This window comes from Pteropus medius, unplaced genomic scaffold (assembly GCF_902729225.1).
Source record: "Pteropus medius unplaced genomic scaffold, Ma_sr-lr_union100, whole genome shotgun sequence".
Classification (NCBI taxonomy): Eukaryota; Metazoa; Chordata; class Mammalia; order Chiroptera; family Pteropodidae; genus Pteropus; species Pteropus medius.
In genome coordinates, this window is record NW_024352787.1 from 18333712 (window position 1) to 18345881 (window position 12170).

At 33.2% G+C, this 12170-nt stretch overlaps 1 protein-coding gene across 10 annotated transcripts in view; it reads right to left on the reverse strand.

Annotated features, from left to right (window-relative positions):
• Positions 1-12170, reverse strand: part of SUGCT (succinyl-CoA:glutarate-CoA transferase) — a 255360-nt gene that overhangs the window by 220378 nt on the left and 22812 nt on the right. For 4 of the 10 annotated variants that reach the window (XR_005649969.1, XR_005649968.1, XR_005649970.1 and 1 more), the window contains exons 4-5: positions 3833-5959; positions 291-417 (exon numbers count right to left, since the gene is read on the reverse strand). The exons of 3 other annotated variants lie outside the window; for them this stretch is intronic. Coding sequence is in view for 2 of the 7 variants with exons in the window: in XM_039849419.1 (XP_039705353.1) it covers positions 5941-5959 (19 nt within the window). In the remaining 5 variants the exon portion in view is untranslated. The remainder of the gene's footprint in view (positions 1-290; positions 418-3832; positions 5960-12170) is intronic. 3 more of the 10 variants (XR_005649972.1, XM_039849419.1, XM_039849417.1) reach the window with 1 other exon arrangement.

Consider the following 12170-nt stretch of genomic DNA (forward strand, 5'->3'; position numbering starts at 1 on the left):
ATTCCTTCCTCTCCATTCTGCAGAGGTAATCATTCTCTTGAATTTAGTATTTTTCATTACCATGCACATCTTTATATTTTAACCACATGTGAGTGAACTACTCAAAAATACATATTTTGTATTATGTTATAATTATAACTCTACATAAATATTACCAATCTCTTTATCATCTTTTGTAACTTGCTTTCTTCACTGAATATTATCTTTGTAAAATTCATCTGCATTGGCTTTAGTAATTCCAGTTTGCTCTTTCCTCTGCTTACTAGTATCCCATTATATTACACACTTACCCCTTTTCCTATTGAAACATATTTCATTTGTTATTTTCACCTTTTTTCTATTATAGACAATGTTGCTATGAACATTCTTCTTCATGTCTCCTCATGCACATGTTCAAGAGTTTCTATAGGGACATACCTAGAAATAGAAATGTAAGTCATAGGGTAGATTCATGTACAATCTCGAAGAGTTTGCCAAATTGCTCTCCAACATGGAAATCAATCTACAGTCCTCTAGCAACATTCAAGGTTTCCCTTGCTTCATTCATACTTCGTATTGTCAGACTTTTAAATGTCTGTCAACCTCTTAGGTGTGAAATCAAATATTTTTGTTTTAATTTGCTCTTATCTAAAGACTACTGAAACTAAGTAAATTTTACTGGCCATTCAGGTTTCCTTTTCCTTTTCTCGTTTCTCCTTTTTCTATTTAAGTTGAAGGAATTTTTTTATATTCTGGTTATTAATCCTTTGTCAGTTATCTTCTAAGAGTCTATGACTTGTCTTCTTGCTTTTTTATAGTGGCTTTTGACATATAAAATGTTTTCATTTTAAAAAGTAGTCCAGTTTATCGATCTTTTCCTTTGTAGTTTGCACTTTTCGTATGTTGTCTACAGAATTCCTCCCTGCCTTAAAGTCATAAAGACATTTTCCTATATTGTTTTCTGAAATTTTTAAAGTTTTACTTTTTATATTTAGTTGACCTGGAACATTACTTTACTGTATAGAACAAACTCAAAATCCAATTTTATCTTTCTCCATAAGGATAACCAATTGATTTACCATCAATTACTGAATATTTCACCCTTTAATGATCTGTAGTATAAGACCTAAAAAAAAAAAAAAAAAAAAAAAAATTCCATATATGTGCCAGTATGTTTCTGAGCTATCTATTTTGTACCATTAATCTATTTCTTTATCCTTGTGCTAATACCATACTATGTTATTATTATGGTTGTAAAGTCTTTATACCTAACAGGGAAAATCTGCCTCCCATGCTCTTCCTTAAAATTGTTTTGGCTGTTCTTGTCCCTTTGTTTTCATACATGCTATTTCTTCATTTCATAAATAGATCTCTTAGGCTTTTTCTATTTAAAACTAAAGAATAGGTCTAACTCTCTGGAATATTCTCTCTGAATTGAGTTCTAAGGTCCCTTATGAGGCCCAAGTGGAATCCTGCAATCTGTCCATACAAGGACAGATATTAAGAAAATTCCATTGGGAAATTCACAAAAATCAAAAAGGTACTTTGCAAACTCCATAAAAAGTCAATTTTATTAAAGGGCATACGTAATGTTCCTACCCCAAAATTAGTCAATAATATAACGTAATGTTTATCCTTCTAGAAAGAAAGGTTAATAAAGTTAACAGGAAGAAAAAAATAAATATTTTAACGTAGTAGAGAGAATTCTTCCTGCTAAAGTTTTACAATTAATAACATGCTCGAAAGATACAAAGAAGATACAACTTTAAATTGTTAAAGAAAATATCAATATAATTTTAAAAGTATATATAAATGTGTGAATATATATATCCTTTCAGATATTCTCTCTACCCAGTAGTACACAGGAAACCATAGTTTTCTCAAAAAGAAATTTCTAGTGTAATAGCTTTTTAAACACTGCCCCCTGATGTTCATACTCAGCTTCCTCTAAAATAATAAAAGGGTTGTGTTAATAAAAATAACCAAGTCCTCCCTTGTGATCAGTCTAGTATTTTTGTCCTACAGACCAGAATTTACAGCCTGAGGCAATCTCAACCACATAACTGTCAGAGTCCATTAAAGTAAATCTCCAAACCATTCTAAGATTACTCTCATCAGCAAAAAGGCCAACATAGGAGTGAGAACAGACATCTTGGGCTTGGACAGCACTGAAAAGACAGCAATATCACTGAGAAGCATCAGGAAAGTCTAAGATCTCAATTACATGTGCAACTTTAGACCAATCTAATCAGTCTTACTAAAAAAATCTAAAAATAAACATTGATTACCAGGAATATATTTCTAACTTTAAAAAAAGAGATGGCCCTTGCTTTATATACACACACACTCATGGCTCATAAATGACCTTTGCTTCCAAAAGAATCTATTGAAATTCAGACTCCCTGATGAGCAAATTTTTTCATGACTTCCACCACTGAAAATATGATTAATAACAAATGAAAAAGAATAGCAAAAATATATTACTCTCAACTAGAGCTATTCAGCGTCTTGTAATCACAAAGTCCATGTCATCACTTAACAATATATATCTAAGTATGAAAAGCTTAGAGGCACTTCATATTAAGTCAAGAAGCCTGAGTTTTAAACCTTTCCACCATTAAACAGCTGTATGACCTTAGGTACTTTCACTATTCTGGATCTGTTTCCTTTTCAGGAAATAAAGGACATGGTTCTATATGGATGTTTTTCTAATGATTGTTAGGAGGTGCAGATGTAGGAGATTATAGAATTTTGAGAGGTGTTTCTTCAAACTATACATGCCTTTCCCCATCACCTCCTTACTCCCCCATCCATATCACTTAAAAGTATATAATACCTCCACTCTCCCCTTAGCTGAGAACTTCTGAATTATATACTCTATCTTCTAGGCCCTTTGCCACTCTAAAATGCTAGTACAAGATCTGAGAAGTGGAAGAAAATTTAGACATTCTCCAATGGCCCAGAACTTTTTATTCTAACCATAGTTAGTTATAGATGTGAAACTTTAGGAAGTGTGAGGCTGCCCACGTGGATTAACATTGTATTTGTCTGGGCGATGTGATAAAATGCATTGTCATTCCAAATTTTCACCCATCTCAGAATCCATACCCTTTGTCATGTGACTTCGTAGTTCCTGCCACAACAGTAGAATATATCTCATCCCCCACTGGTGTTGGGCTTGGTCATGTGACTTTCCTTTACCAAAGGAACATTAGCAGATGTGATATAAGAGAGGCTTTAAACTTGTGAGAATGGGTTTGTTCTCTTGTGCCTTTGCCTTTCACTAGGAGAAGAACATGTACTTGGTAGCCACTCATCCAAGCACTATAACAGACATGCAGAGCAGACCAGGCCCCCAATCTGCAATTTAGGGGCAAATCTACTCAGTCTTGATCGGCTGAATCCCAGCCCACCCACATTCATGGGGATAAGAAAATAAATACTATCATATAAGATTTTGCATTTGTTACACATGCAGTATTTTTATGATAAGAGGGACTTTCAGAAAATATTTTACCTGTTATAATATCTTACACCTCAACATTTCCATTGGACTGGGAGGCTTTAAAGAAAAATCCCGGTCTCACATAATCATATACAGACACAAAAATCCTTTTTAAAATCTTTTTAAATGTACTAGTTCCCCTTCCTGCCTTAAGAAAAAAACCTAAAGCTTAATGACAATAATTGAATATTCATGGTTCAGGCTCTTTTGGTATCTTAAAGTAATGACCATTTTATAGTGCTACATATGAACTATATAAAAAATAACAGAGTAGTGCAACTATGCACTAACTCCAGGCTATCCTCTAAAAGTTTATTTGGAAATGTAAACATAATATTTACCACTTACCATTATCTCCAAAAAGTAGAATGCAGAAAAAAATGGCAGCTATTAAAAACTCTTCAGTCAAGTTCTGATTATTTATTCATTGATTCAAGAAACTCCTGTTGAGTCCCTACAATGTGCTCTGCACGATGTATGGAACTAAGAATAAACAAGAGGCTGCAGGATAGTGGGGGATACAGACAAGTAAAAGGCAAATACAAAATTGATAGAGAACACCCAACCCAATCTTCAAGGATCGAGAAAGTCTGTAAAGAAGTAATGACATTCACAATGAGAGCTAAAGGAAAAAGAGAGAGTAACCAGGTGTGGTAGGGGAATGGTGTTCCAAGCAGTGGAAACATGGTGTGCAAAGATTGAAATAAGAGACAGCATGGTGAATTTAGGAAATGCAAGCCATTTGGTTCCATGCATGCTTAAACTGACTCCACTTTAAAGCTTAAATTGTCGTGAAAATAGACACTTTCTTTACTTGGCTTCCAGGAGGTTCTCTTCCCACTTCAATGACAATTCCTTCTCAATCTTCTTCCCTGTGTTCTCATCAGCTACCAAACATCTAGTCATTGGAGTACATCAGGCTCAGCCCCTTGGACCCTCCTTTCTCTATCTACACTCACTCTCTAAATGATCTCAGTGAGGCTTCGAATACCATCCAGTTGTTCTATAACTATCGAACTTTATCTCTTCCCCTCAACTCCTAACCCCGATCCCTTATTTTACATCTCCACCTGGCTATCCAACAGGCATCTCAAGATGAGTCACATTTCTTAAGAGACTTCCAAACTTTCAAAACAAACTTTTGCTATTTTCCCTACTAAAACTTCTTTCCACAGTCTTGCTCAATTCATTATATAGCAATTCCATTCTTCTAATTGCTCAGGCCAAAAACTTAGTCATCTTTAACTCTACTCTTTTGCTGATACATCTAATCTGTCTGCAAATACTATCCTCTTTATCTTGAAAACATAATCGGATTCCTATCATTGTTCAACCACCTCCACCATTACTACTGTAATTCAAGCCACCATTATCGCTAGCCTGGAATATTTCAATAGTTTCATATTTGTTCTTCCACTTCCAACCTTGTCCTCTACAATCTATTCTTAACACAGTAGCTAGAGTGATCCTTTTAAAAATATTTCAGATCACATCATTTCTCTGTTCAAAACCCTCCAGTAGCTTACAATCTTAATCAAAGTAAAAGCCAAATTCCTTAAGAGGCCCTTTAAGATATTGCTAACCAACATCTCCATCTTTATTATGAGATATTTCTCAATGTAGCATGCACATATAGGCACCATACATGTAAACACGATTCTGAAATGCATTCACACTTTTCAGATGCTTTCTTTCCAAAGAGTTTTAAATGTATTTAATGAACCATTTTTTGAAAACTATTAAACTATAACCCAGTGAGTCAGTAACTGTCTAAAACAAGATATAGATTTCGATTCCCAGATGACTGCTATAAGAATTAGAGGACAATGAACCACTGTAAACCTCAATCTTAAAATTCTTTTCAAAATTTCAATTGTGACTACATATCTTTTAAAGTCTTTTTTAAAGTCATCACAGAAATCAGGTCACCCAAAGAAATTCATTATAGTCATTCTTGAACACATTTAAGTACCTGATAATTATTCAATAAATTTTTTAAGCCATGTTGACATAGATTTAGACACATTCACACACATACAACTAATAGAATCAGACTCTAAATGAGGGGTGGACAAACTTTTTCTATAAAGGGTACAACAGTAAATATTGTACCCTTTGCAGGCCAGATAGATTCCCTATCACATGTTCTTCTTTATTCTTCTTCAACAATCTTTAAAAATGTAAAATCCATTCTTAGTCCATGAGCTGTACAAAAATAAACCCAATTTGGCCCACACAATTTGCCAACCTCTGTTCTAGATGGAAAAGGTTGAGATTAACATAAACTTTAGATGAAAACACATAAATAAATTGAGTACTTATCTATCACTGTGTCACGAAGTTTGGAGTGTGTCTATGGAATTTCCTGACTTAACCAAATTAGGGAGGAGGGGAATCTTAGGAGACATCTCAAGGAAGTAAGTTGTCATCCTCCAGAGCTCCTGAAACTGACATACCAGCAGCCTAGGTGATGACCTACAAGAGAGGAATGATAACTATATTAAGACAGTGATAGAGAGGTTTAAGTATGACAGCAAATCTAAAGCCATAGGCATCCTTCCCAAATTTCAGATGCCAATTAGCACTGAGCTGCTTCTCCTATGGGCAACTCCATGCAGCATGCTCCAGGGACAGTCCTAATAAACATGCATTTATTTATCGTTAATGATTCTACCAAGTATTGCTTGGTGGTTTGGAGGGAGGGCAGTTGTTAATATTAAATAAAACACGAAGTTACAGTTACAGATCAGTCTGTTCCACAAATTTCTCTGAGCTTCTATTTACTACTTACAAGGCAGTCTCGAAGGCACTAAAGAAAACAAACTACATCAAACACATCTAGGCTCCTACTGGTCATGTCACACTGCATGAATTCTACATGCTATATGATTTAGTACTTTACGGAAGTAACATTTAATAAATTATTTTTAATTTTAAAAAAACCCGTGTGGATTTCTCAAGAAGTTAAACATAGAATTATCACATGACCCAGCAATGCCACTCCTAGGTATGTACCCAAAAGAATTGAAAACAGGGACTCAAACAGATACTTGCATGCAAATATTCACTGCAGCATGATTCACAATAGCCAAAAGGTGGCAATAACCCATGTCCATTAACAGACAAATGTATCCATAAAGTGGAATATTATTCAGATATAAAAAGGAAAGACACTCTGATACACTCTACAACATGGGAAGATTATGCTAAGTGAAATTAACCAGACATAAAAGTACAAATGTTGTATGATTTCACTTACATGAAATAAGAAAATTCAGAGACAGAAAGTAGGTTAGAGATTATCAGGGGCTGTGGGGAAAGGGAAGTGGAGACTTACTACCTAATGGACAGTGTTTCTATCTGGGGTGATAAAACATTTTAGAAATAGATAATAGTGATGTTTATACAATACTATGAATATAATGCCACTAAATTATAAACTTAAAAAATGGTTAAATGTAAATTTTCATGTTATATATATTTTACCACCATAAAAACAAAAAAATTTTCTATGTAGGACACTTATATTTTTAGACTTCTACGGACTCCTAAATCACATCTCAGTCCACGTAAAGTATACAGATAGACCACAAACAAATTCAGTTTCAAAAAGACAAAAATATAAATATAATGAATAACTTATGCTAATAGAAAAGTATTCTAAATATCTTAATCAAAAAAGCAGATTAAAAAACAACATTCATGGTAATATCTCATGTTTTGAGGGGAAACTTTTATATAAAAGGGCATAAAGAGATTTGACATGATACACTAAAATATTAACCTTTTTGCCTATGAACAAGCATTACTTGTGTAACAAGAAAAAAAATTTAAATGTGCTCACAGTACCATGTAATCTGACTCTACAATGTTATAAGAAAAATATGAAAAAGTTGAGTTTAAGAGCTAAAGATTTCTACTGACAAAGATGCCCAGTAGTTTTTTTGTGATTTCCAAGAACTCAGTATGTATGCATTACAATATTTATTGATAAAATATCCCTGGAAAAGCATATAGGGCATTTTATATGTATTTACTTTATATGTATTTACTTAAAATAAATAAAAACTGGCCACTTACTAGATATTGATTCTTAGTGAGTTTGTCATCCAACATATTCTCTCTCCCTCTCTGTTTAATGATTTTCACCCATTTCAAGATCATGTATGTTCCCTATATCTTCAGTAAAGTCATTCATAAAAATTCTAAACAAATCAGAGCCTTCTAAAGGCTTAGAATCAGAACTGTCGAAAACTTTCTCTGAATTATACTGGTCTCCGTACTATCTCCAAGTCTAATACAAGTTGACTGCTGCAGCGGTTGTTTATGGCATTTCCCTGACATAATAATCTAGTAGGAAATAAAGAGAGGGAAAACTGGTTCCCAGTTTTAGTGGTGATCACCTCTTCCTCATCTAGGTGCCCACAAATTACCTAACAATCTATTCTAGAATCTTACCCAGAATAAAAAACAAGCACAATTTTGTAAAAGTTAGAGAACCCACTATCTTCTTTTTTCTAGAAGGGAGAAAAAAAATAAACCTTCCTTCCAGTCACAGAGTAAATAAGAACTAAAATCAAGTTGAAATACAGAGTTCTCTTCATTAGATATAATTTAGAAACAGAATGGATTAGCACTATCAGAAATATAAGGGAAAGTGATGATAATTTAACCACAGTGATGAATAAAAATAAATCATGAAATAATTTTTAAATGTTATGTCAAAGAATGTCCTTATTCATAAGAGATGTATTCTGAAAAATTTAAGGGCCAAGTTTCATAATATCTTTCACTGACTTTCAAGTAGTTAAAAATTACACACATAAACACATACATACACATACATACACATATGTAAATAAGCTAATATAGAACAATGTCAAAATTGTTACATCTAGGCATAGCGTAAATGAGAGTTAATTAGACTCTTTTTAAACTTTTTTGTTATGTTTAAATTTTTCATAATAAAATGTGAGAGGAAAATAAAATCTGTGACATTGCTCTGTAGACCATAATACATGTACACAGAATGGATATTGTGACTGTCAACTAATTAACATGGAGAATTATTTGAAATATAGATAAAGTGTTAGAAAGTTATCAAATCACATTGTCATGAAAATGCCAGGCTCCATACAGATTTTCTAAACAGAGTTTTGTTTTTCACATTTTTTTTTTAACCTAGCTGACAAAGGATTCATATTTTTAGGAACTCTCATGTATCCAGCTGATAGCTTTGTATAATACTTTGGATCAGTTTCTATAAACTAGACTCATTATATCAGCAATCACAGCCACTAAGGCCTGAATACAGAGATTGTTTTGCTACTCCTAAGGCCAAAAGAGAAATCCATGCCATACAGAATAAAAAACAAGGCAAAAACAATTTTTCCTCTAGGCAGTAAGATGCATAACTTAGAATTATAGAACTAGCTAAAAATCATAGACATGAATAATGTCCCCAATCTAAGTTTAATATGAGTTGAAATGTATGTTATTGTTACCAATCAGACATAAAGAGAAATCAAGCCTACAATGAAACTTAAAATTATTATAGTCTGATGGAGGACACTGGCAAGATCCAAGGAGATTGAAAGGGAAGTCCCAGCTATTCATTTATTTTAGTCAGAATTATATCTGTAGGTCTAAAATATTCAAATGTACACTAATGTCTTAGTAGTAAAAGTTATGAAATCCACCTAATACTTCCCCATTGAGAAGCCCTATTGAAATTGTAGAGTATTTGTTCAATAAAATCTGAAACTTTAACTACTCAGGATAAAATATCAGAATGTCCTGAAAAAAAAAAAAAAGCAAAGAAGTAGGAACCGTAAACATTGAAGATGACACAGAAATACAGAACAGAAAGAGAATAATTACAGAAAAAACAATCTCTTAGATTAAAAGAAGAAGGAAGAAGAAGAAGAAGGAAGAAGAAGAAAGAGGAGGAGGAGGAGGAGGAGAAGAAGAACTACTGAGAACATAAAAAGAAGGGCCTGAGAATGAAGACAATGGGAGTTAGGTCAAGGTGAGAGTAGCCACTGTAGAAAAACAGAACAGGGCTACAATAATGAAGAACAATTTAGAAAAATCAAAGTTTCAATAGAAAAAGAAAAAAACCTAAACTATGCTATAGAAAAGATGTAGGAAAACAGAGCAGTAAAGTCAGGACAATTATCAGGTGTTGGGTTCAAAATATATCTAGTAAACACAAATTCTAAATTTGCTGGATTGATCCAACAGAACCAAAGCAGATGATCACTGATTCTCATCTTAACATATAAAAGAAATTATCAATCGGCCAAATAGATAAGGAAAGTAGCAGCAGAGCAATGATGTGAAAGTTGAGGCGGTGGTATAAATAAATTTTGGAATTTGGTTCTCTAATCAAGTAGACTTACATCTATTGGATTAGATTTTAAACTTTAACAAGGATGGCAAACAAGTCCGGATGATATCAAAAGTTTTGTTATTACAAGAGAATTACACAAAGAGAAAAAAAAATGATATCCTTACTTTTTTATTTTGGTTTACACTGAGTAAATAAGTACTTTCTGTCCCCACAAAAGGTGGCCCCCAAGTTCGTGTATGATCTCCAGCTCCTGAAAATACTAGTATGAGCTATTAATCTTTAACTCTGAAACATCATGGTACATTTCAAACCATCAGGCTCATTCACAGGTGCCTCACCATCAAGGTCAGCTCACTCCAGTGAAATTAGCAACCGAGAGGAAAACACAAGAGCTACTTAGAACTCCTATGGCCTCCTCCAGGTTGCTTATACAATGTGTTAAGAAGTATTGTCTCTTCTTCAATTTTTTTGGTAGAGTTTGAGAAGGACAGGTATTAAACCATTTTGTACATTTGATAGAATTCACTAATGAAGCCACCTGATCCCAAACTTTTACTTTTTGGGAGGTTTTTGATAGTTGTTTCAATTTCCTTACTGTTGATCGATCTATTTAGACTTTCCAGCTTCACTAGTGAATTCTAGAAAACATTCAAAGATAATTTAATACTTGTCCTACAGACCAATATCTCTGATGAATACAGATGTAAAACTCCTAAACAAAATACTAGCAAATTGAATACAACAATACACTGAAGAGAATACACATCATGATCAAGTTGAGTTCATTCCAGGGACACAAGAATGGTTCAACAAATGCAAATCAATCAATGTGACACACCACATAAACAAAATAAAGGATAAATCATATCATATCAACAGACGCAGAAATAGCATTTGACAAGATATAGCATCCCTTTATAATTAAAACACTTATTAAAATGGGTCTTGAAGGAAAGTACCTCAATGTAATAAAGGCCATATAAAACAAACCCTCAGCTAATATCATACTTATTGGTGAAAAACTGAAAGCTTTTCCTCTAAGATCAGGACCAAAACAAAGATGCCTGCTCTTACTACCCTTATTCGATATAGTATTGCAAGTGCTAGCTAGAGCAATCAGGAAGTCCTAGCTAGAGCAAGAGGTAAAAAAAAAAAACAGCATCCAATACGGGAATGAAAAAGTCAAATTGTCACTTTTTGCAAATGACATGATTCTTTATATAGAAAAACCTAAAGACTCTACCAAAAAAAACTACTAAAGACAATAAAATACAGTAAAGTCGCAGGATACAAAATCAATGTACAAAAATCTATTGTGTTCCTATATACTCACAATGAAATTTCATAAAAAGAAATGGAAAAAAACAATTCTTTTTGTAATTGTAACAAAAGAATAAAATATGTAGGAATAAATTTAAAATATGCGAAGGACCTATACAATGAAAACTACAAGACACTATTAAAAGAATTGAAGAAGACACAAAAAAAATGGAAAGATATTCCGTATTGATGGATTGGAAGAATCAACAAAGTTAAAATGGCAATATTAACCAAAACAATATATAAATTTGATGCAACCCCTATCAAAATCCTAATGGCATTTTTTAAAGAATTAGAACAAAAAAAATTATCGGATTTGTATGGAATCACAAAAGCCAGAGCAATACTAAGAAAAAAGAACAAAGCCAGAGGTATCGCACTCCCTGGCTTCAAATTATACTACAAAACGACAATAGTCAAAACAGCATGGTATTTATTGGCAGAGAAACAGATACACACACCAATGGAACAGAATTGAGAGCCCAGAAATAAATCTACATATATATGGGCAAATAATTTTTGACAAAAGAGCCAAAAACATACAGTAGAGAAAAGAAAGCTTCTTCAATAAATGGTGCTGGGAAAATTGGAAAGCCACAAGCAAAAGAATGAAACTAGACTGCTATCTGTCACCATACACAAAAATTAACTCAAAATAGATCAAAGACCTAAATATATGACATGAAACAATAAACTGCATAGAAGAAAACATAGGTACTAAACTGACAGACCTTAATCTTAGAGAAGGTTTTATGAATTTGACCTCGAAGGCAAGAGAAGTAAAAACAAAAATAAATGAATGGAACTATATCAAACTAAAATCTTCTGCACAGCAAAGAATCCATCAACAAAACAAAGAGGCAACCTCTTGAATGGGAGAAGATATTTGCAAACAAAGCCTCTTATCAGGGGCTAATATCTAAAATACATAAAGAACTCATACAACTCAACAACAAAATAACAATCAAATTAAAAAGTGGGCAGAAGACCTGAATCAACACTTCACCCAAGAAG